Below are 14625 nucleotides of genomic sequence, written 5' to 3'. Positions count from 1 at the left end.
CCAAGTTCAAAGTGCCAGGCTCTCAGGGCTGGGTGAAAGCCCTTCAACCTTGGGATCCAGCTCTGCCTCCTGCTCCCGGCCCACTGGAACTACAGGCATTTCTTTACTCAGACAGCTGCTGGCTGCTGAGGCTGAGAAGCCCCAAGGCCGGCAAGTAAAAAGGCACAGTCCTGATGTTACCAAAAACCACATGGCAGGCCATTAACTTAAGTCCATTGTAAGTCCCAAGGTCAGCAGAGCATAGCAGGCTGCTGAGCAATGACACAGCTACAGACAGGGTCCAAGTGTGCCATAGGCTAGAGGCCATTCCCAAGGCTTCTCCTTATATACAGGAAGCAGAACACATCCCAAAGGCAGCTACTCAGATGCTTGTGGTAGATCCCACCATGGAGTTGATTGCCAGTCTCATCACGGGGAATAATTACCACCAGCTGCCCAGCCACTCAACCAGGCCCAGCCAAGTTGACACACAAACATAACTACCACAGGATTGTTTGCCTTGGGGTAGAACATTAAAGAGGAATCAGCAGCCCCTTGAGGGGCATCAGCAATATGGAAAAACTCTATCAAGTTAAGTAAATCTTAGGGAAGGAGGTTATTCCTTGCTGAAATCTTGGAGGATCTGTGGTGACACTTAAAAGAGATGGTAGCTCTCTTAGTGTCACAAACAACACATCTGAATGCAATGCACAAAGGCAGTGGGCTGCTTACCTCTTCAAAAGCACTGCAGCCCGTCACCATGATATTTGGCCGGAAATGCCCCACTTTTGCTTTCTTCTCCAGCCTGGTGTTCAAATCTGCCAGGGAGGCATCTGAGAGGACCAAAATTGGGCTGCAGTCTGGGTAGGCCACCTGTAACAAGAACACAGCACAATCAGGCCTCACTTCTCCATGAAAATTCTTAGACCAACTGCAAAACTAAGCAAAGCCTAGAAGCAAAACCACTTGAGTTCAGAAGAGAGAGGTGATATGGTGGGGTTAGGAATAACCAAGGGAGCACTGGAACGTGGCCTGCCTGGTAAGTTTCCATGGAGCTCTGCACAGCCACACTCAGCTAAAGGTAGCAGGCTGGGCTTGCGCCAAAGATGTCTCCCCAGCCTCATCTTTCTTGATCGTCATGTCAGCTCCCTGCACTGAAGCCCTCCCACATCTTTATCAAACAGGGGAAAGGCCTTCTGCCAGTCAGCTCTGTTGTTGATGTTAGATGCCAACAAGTCACTTCTAACTCAAAGCAACCCCAAGTGATGGAGTAGAACTGCCTCGTAAGCTTTGCTGGGTCATAATCTTCATGGGAGCAAATACCAGCTATTTCTCCCATGAAGCCGCTGGTCAGTTCAAACTGCTGACCTTTCAATTAGCAGCCAAGCACTTAATCATTACACCACCAGTCAGCTCTAGTGATAATTACTTTCAACAACACTCGTTCACTCAACAAATATTTATTGAATACCTACCATGTCCCAGGCACTGTGTTAAATGCAGAAACAGCAGTGAAGAAAAGCAACAAAGGCCCTGCCCTTGAACTTGAAGTGGACAAAGACTAAGTTTTTTTCTCTTCTTTATTTCCTGTCCTTCTTTCTCATCCCAGCACCCAATGGGAGAGCTCCCACACACACAACCAACCCAATTACTGAAGGACTCCCATTCTTCCCTCAGAATGGTTAGCTCCAGGCAGCCTAGGTGACTGAGACAATAATGTACTACTTTCAACTATCCAGCACTGAAGAAGCAAGTGTAGAAAAATACCCAAGTCTTTTGGTTCTCCACTCATTTTCTGAATTCTATTTAAATGAGATAACAGATAAAGCAAATATAAATTATAAGACAAGCAAAAAACCTGACTTCAAGGAGCTTCTAGCTTAGGGACCTGGGAAGAAACTTCCCAAAGTACTCGCAGCATTTCACACTTTATCTCACTGCAGAATCAATGTGTTCATCTGTGGACCTTAACTGGCAGGGTGGGCAGTATTAATTAGGACAAGATGTCTTCCAGCACCTGAAATAACCATACCGTACTGACTGCAAAAGAAGGGTCTGGAGAAACCCTTGCTTTGTAATTTTAAGATACTTAATCTCAGTCCCAAACAAATTTCTCACATTGGCCTCCCACACCAGTTTCCTTCTGAGTTCCCTATGCACCTGGCTGCCCAAAGCTGGCAACCAGGGAGTAGTCCTCAACTGCTCCCTCCATACCTTTCCCATTCAAGCCTGATCCAACCCATACTCAAATCCTTATTTGAATGAGGATTATTGGATAAGAATTGAATAGTATCTATATTCAAACTCTACAGACTCCACTTCTGAAATATCTCTTTCCTCTCTATCATCACTATGTCTCCCCAGTTTGTGCCCTCATTACCACTTACCCTGGCCATTGCAATACTTTCCTAACTGGTTTCCCAAGATAGACTCTTTGTCAGCAAAGAAAGGAGGCAGAAAGAGAAGGATGCCTATGGACATGAAGAGCAATCCTCTGTAAGCTTACCTCATACTTCTGTACAGAAGGAGACAAGATTTTCGCTGATGATCTCCCCTTCATGTTTGTTTCAAACTGAACCAGCCTGTAAGGTTCTGTTTTCAAGAAGTTAGTGAACCACTGAGCTGCCTCGTCACCACAATCCCTGCCCTTAATGTCAAGACCGAATAACCTGGAAGAAAACACCAAGGTTACTAATATCAACACACTGAATGACGGTGTAAAGAACGGACAGGTGGACTGCTGGGAACTGACTATCCTGGAAGGCTAGTAAGTGGCCCTTAGAGCAGAAGAGGAGGGTGATTGGAGCAGAACGTAACTTAGAAAAGTGCTTTTCAAACTCTATTATGCATGCCAATCACCCAGAGATACAGTTAAAATGCAAATTGTGACAATAGCCAAAAGGTGAAACCATGCAAGTGTCCAGCAACAGTTGAATGGATAAATAAAATGTGGTGTATACATATAATGGAATATGAGTTAGCCATAAAGAGAAATAAAATTCTGATACATGCTACCACATAGATGAACACTGAAAACATTATGTTGACTGAAATAAATGTGTCACAAAGGACAAATACTGTATGAGTCCATTTATGATATGAATTATCTAGTATAGAAAGATGCATGGAGATCAAATTTATTCATGGTTACTAAGGCCTGGAAGAGGGGCTGGAATGAAGAGTTATTACTTAGGGGTACTGAATTTCTGTTTGAGGTGATGAAAATACTTGGAAATGAATAGTGGTGATGGTTGTACAACATGACATATATAATTAATGTCACTGAGTTGTGTACTTAAAATTAATTAGCTGAACCCCTGTGCAGTGGCCCTTAATCCTTGCCTGACAAGAGATTTCTTATCATCTGATGAGAGATTTCTTATCCTGTGACCTCCTCACCCATCTACTGTCAAATCTTGATGCTGTTATTTTAACAGTTCTTGAAAGTGTTCCTTCTCTCTGAACCCCCTTTTCTGGAGCTATTGTTTAGCCTCTGATTCATTTTTGCCTAGGTCCTCACACACATCTCATGGTCCTCTCCTGGCCCTCAGCCTCACCTCTAAAATTCTCCTGCAACCACCATCTCCTACTTCAATGGATTTGGTGCCATTGTCTATCAGTTCTTTAAGTATCTGCCCCTGAGTTCAGCACTTCCAGTCAACTTCTTCAAAACAGTATTTGCATGTAAATGTACATGCTTCTACCACTCACCTTCTACCCACCCAGGTAAACTTAGTATTATACTCTGAAGAAGAGAAAGCACCCAACAGGTAAGGGAATACTAATTATTAAATGCTCCTCCCCACTCCTGAAAATTATTTATCTGCCAATCCTTACTGTCTCTTACCCTGAAACAGACTGTATGGATCTATCCCTCTGTCATTCTTCCTTCAATTCTTTGGGTGTTTGTGCAAAATCTACTTTCTTCACATTTTGGCACAAAGCGTTCATTGTGTAAGTACATTAGAATATTATTAGTTAGCACTCTACGAATTTGCAAAGCAAAAGTAAACTACTAAAATATAGTTAGCAAAAAAAAAAAAAAAAAACCTCACTGTTGTTGAGTCGATTTTGACTGCCCAAAATTCCTTCTGTTAGCAGTCAAATGCCTTAGGCACTACACCACTAGAGCTCCTACAAATTGTAGCAAAGAAAACATAAAAATTGGGCAACAAGGGCCAACACATGGAACTTGGCAGTCCCATAGAGAGTCCCATCACTGAAAGGAAGAAGTGGCCTGAGGCATGTCCCTAGGCCATTAGTGTAAATCCTTATACACCCCTCCTGCCACAAACACCTTAGTCTCAGCCTTCGATCTCAAAGCCACCTTAAAAAGCTCCAGCATCACTATCGCCAATCCTGAGATTCAGCTGATACAGACTCCACTTACTCCCTTGTCTGCCTGGCAAGAAGGGCTGGCAATTTTGAATAAATGTCCACCAACAGAATGAAAGGAGATAAACCCTAAAGACTAGCATCTTTTATGTCCTCTGCATTCTAAATCAGTGTGGGGTAAAGAACTTACCTTTGCCCAAAGAGTTTGGTCTTTGCCCTAGGTTCCTGAGAAAACCAAAACAAGCCATTGCTATCGAGTTCATTCTGACTCACAGTGACCCTTTATGACAGAGTAGAACTTCCCCCATAGAATTTCCAAGGCTGTAAATCTTTACAGAAGCAGACTGCCTTGTCTTTCTCTCATAGAGCAGCTGGTGGGTTCAAACCACCAACCTGTTTGTTAGCAGCTGAATGCTTTAAGCATTATGTCAACTGTTGTTGTTGTTGTTATGTGCCATTGAGTTGGACCCGACTCATAGCGACCCCTTCTTGGGTTTCCGAGGCAGTATCACTACGGAAGTAGATTGCCCCATCTTCCTTCCGAGGAGTGGCTGGTGGGTTTGAACCGTCAGCCTTCTGGTTAGCAGTCAAGTGCCTTAGCCACAATGCTACCAGAGCTCCCATTATGTCAGCAGAACTAACATATTCCTGAAAGATAATTTTAAACCCTTGATTTTTTTTTTCCTGGTAATTGATGTGTCTTGTTATGTAGGCTTCCAGACCACATCTGAGAGTGTGGTCTTTCCATAAGTTCTGTGAGTCATTCCAGCAAATTATTGAACCCAAAGGAGAAATCAGAACCAGCAGATCAGAAGTGAGAGAAACTGGGAACCCATGAGCTTATAGCTGGTATTCTGAGGGAAAAGAGAGAACCAACAAATTTGTAACCAATAGATCAGAAGTAAGGGAGTCCAAGGTAGGGGAGTGAGCTTGTGTCTCCCATAGTGAAAGTATAGTGAGAAAAACCTGAATTTGTAGCTTGCAGATGAGAAGTGAGGGTGTTGCGGGGACTCCCAAATATCTGAGGTCTTGGGTGGACTTGGCAGTCTATGTCATTTAACTTGTGAGCCCTCACCTAGCTCTGGGTGGCTAGGGTCAAGGAAGAAGGGCTACATGTGCAGCTAGGGTCAGAACAAAAGTGGTAGAGAAGTGAAAAAATGAGGATTTTGATTTCTGCTGATTTACTGTTATCCTCTTTAATCACCCACTCATGTCTTACCACTGACTTAATCTCAAGCCCAGACTAGATTTCTCTTAGATATTCCCTTTACCAATATCATCTTCTACTCTACAAACTGTAGCGAGACAGAATGCAAGGAGGAGCCTAAAGAAAAATCAGACTTATTGGAGTCAGGGTTTCATTTTACTTGGATCCACAATCAACACCCATGGAAGCAGCAGTCAAGAAATCTAACAAGGTACTGCATTGGACAAATCTGCTGCAAAAGACCTCTTTAAAGTGTTAAGAAGCAAAGATGTCACTTTGAAAACTAAGGCACATCTGACCCAAGCCATAGTCTTTTCAATCGCTCATATGCATCTAAGCTGGACAATGAACAAGGAAGACTGAAAAAGAACTGATGCGTGTGAATTGTGGCATTGGGAAGGAATATGGAAAATTCCATAGACTGCCACAAGAATGAAGAAACCTATCTTGGAAAATTATACCCACAATGTTCCTTAGAAGCAAGAATGGACAGATTTTGTCTCATGTACTTTGGTCATGTTGTCAGAAGGGACCAGTGCTGGAGAAGGAAATCATGCTTGGTAAAGTGGAGGGTCAGTGAAAAGAAGACCCTTGACAACATGGATTGACACTGGTTACAACAATGTGCTCAAGCACAGCAAGGATTGTGGGGATAGCAAATGACCGGGCAGTGTTTCATTCTGTTGTACATGGTCACTATGAGTTGGAGTTGACTCGATGGCACTTAACAACAACAACTGCAGTCTTTGGATGCCCCCAGGAAGAGCACCTGCAGTTCTGGAGGGTGTTTGAGGAAGGCAGCTTGCTAACTAAAACCAATTGGTCCACGCCTGGGGCCTTAAGGATCAGACAGTTGTTCTCATAGGTGATGGAGATCAGAACGAGGCGAGGCTCCTGACGGGCAGTGACCATATGTCCATCTTCCTTAACCACCAGCCAAAACCTACAGAGAAAAAACAAGGGAGCACTCAGAAAACACTCTTCCATTCTCTCAATGGCTTCCCTCTACTTTCTAATTCATCAAAACCCTCAACCTTCCCCAACTAGGGACCTAACAATTTTTTTCCAGACAATTATCCAGGTCTGGCCAAATTCTTTGAGTCCAAAAGTTGATTCCCCCAAAAGGGGCTTGCTTGGTGGAAACAACCCTGAAGGAAAGGGTCTGGTCAACGTTTAAGAATCCAGTTATGAAAACCCAGAAAACAAGCTTGGTTTAGGGAACTTATTTCACTGCTTAAACAACTATGTTGTTTATTTTGGAACTCTACTTTGGTCAGAAACTCCCCTGGATCTTTTAAACATCTTTGTGAGGCCTTGGGAGAAGCAAAATATCTTCCAGGTCTTTTTGTTGTGGAATAAGATGACACAGACCAAGACTACCAGCTCCAGTGGAATGGAACCCTAGATAAAGGTCTTGTGATATTCCTGATTCTGAAATGATGCAAATCAGCCTCTATTAAGTTTAATCTGTTGTGGCATGTGGATCCTATGTCAAGAAACGTTCTAAGTAGCCTTTCTTCTTCACGCACAGTTACGAGTTGAAGTGTATCTCCCACAATGTTTTGTTCAAGTCCTAACCCCCAGTACTTGTGAATGTACCTTATTGGAAACAAGGTCTCTGCAAATAATCAAATTAAGATGATGTCGTACTGGAGTAGGGTAATCCCTATTCCAGCGTGACCAAAACCAAAAAACCAAATGCACTGCCACCGAGTCGGATCCGACTCATAGCGACCCCTCCTTAGGTTTCCGAGGTGGTATCACTACAGAAGTAGATTGCCCAACCTTCCTTCTGAGGGATGGCTGGCTGGTGGGTTTGAACCTCCAGCTTTCTGGTTAGCAGTCAAATGCCTTAGGCACTACTTCATCAGAGCTCCCACCCAACATGACTAGTGTGTTTTAAGAAGAAAACAGACACAGAAAAGAAGGCAATGAAGATAGAAGCAGAGATTAGAGTAATACAACATAAAGCAAGGAACAACTGGGGCTGCCACAAGATAGGACAGAAAATTAAACAGCTTTCACTGGAGCCTTCAGAGGGAGGATAGCCATGCCAGCACTTTGATTTTGGACTTCTGGCCTCCAGAACTATGAGTGAATAAGTTTCTGTTGCTTTTAAGCCAACCAGTTGGTGCTCATTCGTTTCCTAGGGCAGCCATAACGACTTACTACCAACGGGGTAGCTTAAAACAACAGAAATTTGTTCACTCTAATTCTGGAAACCAGAGGTCCCAAATAAAGGTGTAGGCAGGGTCATGCTCCCTCTGAAGTTTCTAGGAGAAGATCCTACCTTTTCTTTCCTAGCTTCTGGCAACCCCAAGTATTCCTTGGCTTGTGGCAAAGTAACTTCAATCTCTGCCCTAGGAAACTGATTGAGTCCCTGAGTGGTGAAAACTGAGAACCTGCTTGGCTGCAATTGAAAGACTGGAGAATCAAGTCCACCAGAGGCACCAGAGAAGAAATGCCCAGCAAACTACGTCCAAAAAATTAGCCATTGGAATCTCTAGGATGCATACCTTTTCCTGACATAATCGGGGTCACCATGAGTCAGAATCAAATCAATGGCAACCGGTTGTGAGGTAAGTAGGAAACTAATATGCATGCCTTCTGACTTACGGAACAAAGATGCATGAGAATCATGTGTTAGATAAGAACTGCATTGTGTCTTAGAAAATGCACTGTTCTAGGCTGTTTTCAAACTTGGCATTTCCATGTGGGAGAGTAGGGTGAGACATGAGTGGGGAGGGGGCTGAACCAGCCAAATCACTTATGCTTTTATGTACAGCATAGATTGGATTACAGTGCACATATGATTTGGTTGCAAAAAAAAAAAAAAAAAGAAAAATGTGTTCCACCTGAGGGAAAATAAGCTTAAGATTGTTATTTCAGCTAGAACCTAGAATTAGCAGACAAGTGGGTGATGACCTCTGATGGACTGATGACTGAGCAGCAACTGAAATTCAGAGCATCTGGGGCCTTCCAGGTATAAGCTGAATAGAAAAGGATGGCCCCTTAAATAAAGCAATCACAAAAGGGCAAATATTGTAAAGAATGTCTGCCTTGAACATTGCAATCTTTTAAAGAACTTTCTCCATGGGATCAAATTGACACAGACACCCAAAAGAGTAAATAGGGGCGGGAGTTTATATTAATGGGTGAGGAACAATTTGGAAAAGGAGGATGAGAATGGTTTCACATCTTGAAGAATGTAATCAATGTCTCTGAATTGTACATGGAGACACTTCTGAACTGATACACATTTTGCTGTGAATATTCTCAACAACAAAAATATTTTTTAAAAAAATGAAAAGAATAGGCAAATATATAAAGTTCAAAGTTTATTAGAAGTTACCAAGGCAGAAGGGAGTGGGAGAAGGGAAACTGTTTGGGAAGCAGTGGGTTTCTGCATATGGTGATGAGAAATTTGGCATCATTTAAGGGTAATGGTTACACAACAGATTCATGTAATTGATATCACTAAGCAGTACACTTAAAAAATGTTGAATGGGCAAATGTTGTGTTATATGTATGTTTCCAAAAAAGAAAAAAGAAGAAGCTGTTGAAGCTACTTATGAACAACTAAACCAAACACTTCACAGGATTTTTTTTCTTGGTTTGGGGGTTTAGCATCATGGTTTCAAGGGACATCCCAATCAATTGGACTAATATTGTCTCAATACTTCTTTTCTACCTGCTAATTTGTTGTATAGTGACTGTGGTCTTAAAATCTTGTTGTTGTTATGTGCTGTCGAGTCGGACCCGACTCATAGCGACCCCTCCTTGGGTTTCTGAGGCAGTATCACTACGAAAGTAGATTGCCCCATCTTCCTTCTAAGGAGTGGCTGGTGGGTTTGAACCACCAGCCTTCTGGTTAGCAGTCAAGTGCCTTAGGCACTATGCTACCAGAGCTCCTTCTTAAAAGCTAGCAAGTGGCAATCCAAGGTCACTTGGAGACAACAATGGCTCTCCACTCACCTGAAGCCACAGAGGAAGAAGCATCGGGAATGGGAGATGGAAATCAAATGCCTGTGTGGTTGCCTCTATGAACAACTGCCTCATCTGCCATGAGACCAAAAAAACTGGGTGGTGCCCGGCTACCACTACTGAACCCACAGGAATGGTAGGGTTCTATAGAACAATCCTAATGAAGAGGGGGAAAATGTGGAACAGAATTTCAAATTCTCAATGAAATCCAGACTTTCTAGAACCATTGAAGCTGAATGAACCCCTGAAACTATTATCCTGAGTTAATATTGAAATCTTAAATCAAAACTATCACCTGAAGTCTTCTTTGAACCAAAAAATGGTTTATCTTAATTACTTAAACTACTTCTGCTTTGAGCAGAATGATTAAAGAATCATCTATGAGTCTTTTAGTCAGGCACTAAGTGACTTTTCAAACACAAAACATGTTATGGGCTCTGCACATAACAACAGAGAACATGATGGTCCTGAGGGAATGGATGGTGTTATCGAGAGCAGTTTGAATGAGATTGTTGATAACTGATGATATGAATTTAAAGGAGCTTCTTCAGAGCATCTATACCTATGGTTTCGAGAAGCCTTCAGCTATTCAGCAGAGAGCTATCATTCCTTGTGTTAAAGGGTATGATGTGATTGCTCAGTCTCGGTCAGGTACTGACAAGACAGCCATATTTGCTATTTCCATCCTGTAACAACAGCTGGAGATTGAGTCCAAGGACACCCAAGCACTAGTATTGGACCCCACCACAGAACTGGCTCAACAAATCCGAAAGGAAATTCTGGCACTTGGAGACTATAAGGGAACAACTTGTCAGGCCTGCATTGGTGGCACCACTGCTCAAAATTAAATGCAAAAACTATAGGCTGAAGCACCATATATTGTTGTTGGTACTCAAGGGAAAGTACATGATATGTGAAAGAGGTGATATCTTTCTCCACAATGGATCAAATTTTTTGTTTTGGATGAAGCAGATGAAATGTTGACCCAAAGGCTTAAGGATTAAATCTATGAGATTTTTCAAAAATTAAATACACATATTCAGGTTATGCTGCTTTCTGCCACAAGGCCAACTGATGTGTTAGAAGTGACTAAAAAGCTCATGATCCAATTCAAATTCTGAAGGTGAAGAAGGAAGAACTGACCCTTGAAAGAATCAATTCTATATTAGTGTGGAAAGAGAGGAATGGAAGTTGGATACATTTTGTGACTTCTTTGAGACACTGACGATTATAAAGGCTGTTATCTTTCTCAATACAGGGCACAAGGTAGACTGGCTCCCTGAGAAAATGAATGCTAGGGACTTCACAGTTTCTGCATTGCAAGGCGACATGAACCAGAAGGAGGGAGATGTGATCATGAGGAAATTCCAATCAGTCAAGCCGCATTCTGATCACTACTGACTTGCTGGCTCACGGGGTTGATGTACAACAAGTACCTTTAGTGATAAGCTATGATCTACCTACCAATCGTGAAAATTATATTCACAGGAGTTGACAGCAGCCATTGATGATGAGATGGCGATCAGAAATAGCACTGACATAATTTAGATGTGGAATCATAAACAAAGCTTTATGATTTGAATAAAGATTTATGTTTGAATAAAGAGCAAAATTGGCAGAGGGGGTTTATTTGGGAGGAAAGATGTAGCTACAAACTTACTTTGTTACTGAAGAAGACAAGAGGACTCTTCATGACATTGAGACTTTCTACAATAATACAATGGAGGAAATGCAAATGAATGTGGCTGACCTTATTTAATTCCTGGGACAAGATAGTTCTGAAAGCCATGCTCGATGTTGCTGAATAGGTGATCACAGAGCACACTGTGCTTCTTTCTTTGGGAATATTTGAATCTTGTCTCAATGCTCATAATGGATCAGAAATACAGATATTGACAGCAAAGTGACTTTAGTCATTAGCTCTTGTGAAGAATGTCGTTGGCTTTATCATTTTTAGAGTAGACGACTGTTGGGTTGGTTATAAAGAAAAGGGTTTGTAAAGTCTTCCTTAGAAAATTATTTACACTTCTGTGGAAATGTCTGTATCAGATGTTTTCTATCGTTTAATAATATACGTGTGGACTAAAAGATGTGTGTTGTATTAAATCAGCCAATTATGTTAAAATAGCACACCTGCCTTTAGTGTTTTTGTCATTAGCCTGAATAGAAAAGGTTTTTAACACTTTTATTGTTGTCTTTTTTTTTCAGAAAGCATTTGAATGCATTTTTTTTTTGGTATTGTTTTTATTCAACAAAGTATTTAATTAGTATTTTGTGTGAATTGGACCCTGTTGCTAAGCCCCAGCAAGGAATCATGTCCTAGGTAGGGTTAGTTCCCCCAGTAAAACTACCATATTGCACGTCTTCATGAAGATTGAATGTTAAATATATAGTATGTTCATTTTCAAAAAATAATCTATGTGAGATCAAATTGACAACGGCAACTGGAAAGGTTAGATGTATCACTTAGGGGACAGTGGATTTAAGATAATGGGTGGAATAATTTGGAAAAGGATAGTAACACAGCTTAAAGAATGTAGCGAATGTCACTGAATTGTATGTGTAGAAATTGTTAAAATGGTATAACTTTGGCTCTGTATACTTTCATCCAAATAATAATAATAATAATAATAAATAAAAATGACAATGTTGATTTAAAATATATTATATATTTTATATCAAAAGTATGCAATATAGAAAAATAAAAATTAAAAGGAAATAAAAAAGATTATCTCTCTAAATAGTGAGAAAAAACTTACAAATGTACCTACTGTATGCCAACTTGGACATATAACCAAATAAAATAACTATAACGATTTTAAAGAAGCCCCTTCTGGAATAAGGGGCAGCGTCTCTGTAGGAGACATTTCAAAATATGATTGGCACCAAGTGAGATGTATGAAGTAACCTATGAGGACATCTAATATGGGAGCACAGGGAGAGCTCTTTGCTGCCCTTCCCTGACCTTAGTAGGTAGTTTCTCACCTAGAACCCCCCTGTCAGGCAAAGTCCCTGTCAAGTGCTATCAAATTTGTCCTTTCCATGCAGCCAACCCAGCAGACAATGACTGGCAGCCCGTTCTCTGCTAACTGGCACAGGTGTTGGTGTGAGGGTGTGACAGTGGTGATGGTAACACATAAAGGCATTTTGGTAATGGTCTTGTCTGCTTCCTTCCCAAGAGTTGTCAATGCTGGGCAGTAGCAAGTCCCTACCCTTCTGAGGAGGACAGATTTTTTTTTCTAGGTGTCTTGCTTATCTCTGGGTCGGTCTTGTAACCCAACGATTTCCTGCCTACTTTGCTACAGCCCTTTTCCTTTGAGGCTGGGCCTTGTTCCTTACTTCCAGCCTTATTCTTGGGTGCAGAGTTCTGAGGGACCCTGATCTCGTTAACCTCATGAAAACTTGCACCCTTAACTTCTCACATGCCCCATTCCCAGAGAAGACACCCTCTGGGATCTGCACATGTCCGGACACATGTCCAAAAGGGGTGACACCTGTTTGCATACCATTGTGACAGTCAGCCCTTCCCTGGCCTGAATTTTCTCATCTCCCATCCATCTCCCAACATTAGTCCTTCAATCTGGCTCAAAGTCCCTGACAACTGGTCCAGCATGTTATATAATCAGACATAATCAAACTTCTGGGAGTTAACAGTAGGAAGTAGTGGTTAAAAATTGTGTGCTTATAACTGCGATTGAAAAGCCAAGTGACAGTTTGAAAGGGAAAAGGTGAATGACACAAAGTAAAAGATATATTTTTTACCTCTTGGACACAAATGACATTCAATGAATTAATAATTAGCTCTGTTCTGCTCATCTGAGAGAAGGAGTAACATGTGGAGAATGGACTTTTTCATTAGAAGAAAGTCAGTAACACTAAACAACAACCCCTTGATTTTACACAGAAAACCAAGTATGTGGTATAGGGATTGGTGCAGGAGGCCAGATCAGATTCCTCAAAAAAACAACAGGGCCCTAAGCAACCAACAGCAATGGGGAGCAGGAAAGACTAAGCCTTCAAATGAGGAGAGTACAGAATCCTATCACAGGGAGGGTAAAGACACAAGAGTTGGACAGGAATGACATACTGGATAATAAACTTAAAAACTCAATTCCAAGAGTTAATAGTCTGGACTTCCAGTAAGATGGAGGGATATGCAGACAAGCAACACAGACCCTCTTCAACAAACAAAAGAAAAACCAATTGACAGAGATACAGAAGCTAATTCTGGAGCCCTGAGCTTTGAAAGGAACTATGCTGAAATGGATTAGGCACCAACTAGTGGAAAAATCAGAACAAAAACAGTGAGTTCAGAAATAGTTGGAGCTGTGGACTGACAGCTACTCTGACAGGACCAACAGCCTGAATATTTCCAAGTGGTGTTGGGACCTGAGAACTGACCTAAAGATCAACCTTGGTCACCAAGGGCTGCAAGGACAACTGCGCTGGTGGCCTATGACTAGGAAGGGAAACAGCAAGGAGGGAGACAACTTGAGCTGTTGACTTTCCACCTTCCAGAGGGCACAGCCATTTAGATTATTTACACACAGCAGCCATTTTGGATATTTAAAGTGACTGAGGGTGCAGCCATTATGAATCTTTACAAGTGGCAACCACTTTGGATTTTAAAGTGGTAGCATTCTCATTCAGATTCCAGGGACCTATGAATAGGCTCTGTTTGCCAAGGTCGGCAGGGACATACAAGAGGCTGACAATAGGAAATGAGACAGGTGGTGAGTGTATAAGTACTGCCCACTAGCAAATAGAGGAGCACAGTACCCTGCTTGCATAGATAATATAAAAACAAAATAAAGAAAATGAAAATTGTGGGCAAGTCACTCCAACATACAGTCACCAATTAAATATAAAGACAAAAACATCACAAAGCCTCAGAGACAACAGAGTATCATAGTCCACAGAAAGAAGGAAAAAGAAGCAGGAGAAACAAGGGACCAGAATGTTGTTGTTGCTGTTGTTACGTGTTGTCAAGCCAGACCCGACTCATAGCGACCCATCCTTGGGTTTCCAAGGCAGTATCACTGTGGAAGTAGATTGCCCCATCTTCCTTCTGAGGAGTGGCTGGTGAGTTTGAACCGCCAGCCTTCTGGTTAGCAGTCAAG

The 14625-nt window shown here is 41.8% G+C and overlaps 1 protein-coding gene and 1 pseudogene across 1 annotated transcript in view; one reads left to right on the top strand and one right to left on the bottom strand.

The window, feature by feature from the left end:
* Positions 1-14625, bottom strand: part of MTARC2 (mitochondrial amidoxime reducing component 2) — a 72192-nt gene that overhangs the window by 51778 nt on the left and 5789 nt on the right. The window contains exons 2-4 of the mRNA XM_007936944.1: positions 6291-6464; positions 2486-2648; positions 712-852 (exon numbers count right to left, since the gene is read on the bottom strand). Coding sequence (XP_007935135.1) covers positions 712-852; positions 2486-2648; positions 6291-6464 — 478 coding nt within the window. The remainder of the gene's footprint in view (positions 1-711; positions 853-2485; positions 2649-6290; positions 6465-14625) is intronic.
* Positions 9936-11264, top strand: LOC103193680 (annotated as a pseudogene).

This window comes from Orycteropus afer, unplaced genomic scaffold (genome assembly GCF_000298275.1).
Source record: "Orycteropus afer afer isolate SDZICR_OR568_19922 unplaced genomic scaffold, OryAfe1.0 scaffold00039, whole genome shotgun sequence".
Lineage (NCBI taxonomy): Eukaryota > Metazoa > Chordata > Mammalia > Tubulidentata > Orycteropodidae > Orycteropus > Orycteropus afer.
The sequence above is the reverse complement of the archived record's forward strand: the minus strand, read 5'-3'. Positions and strand labels throughout refer to the sequence as shown.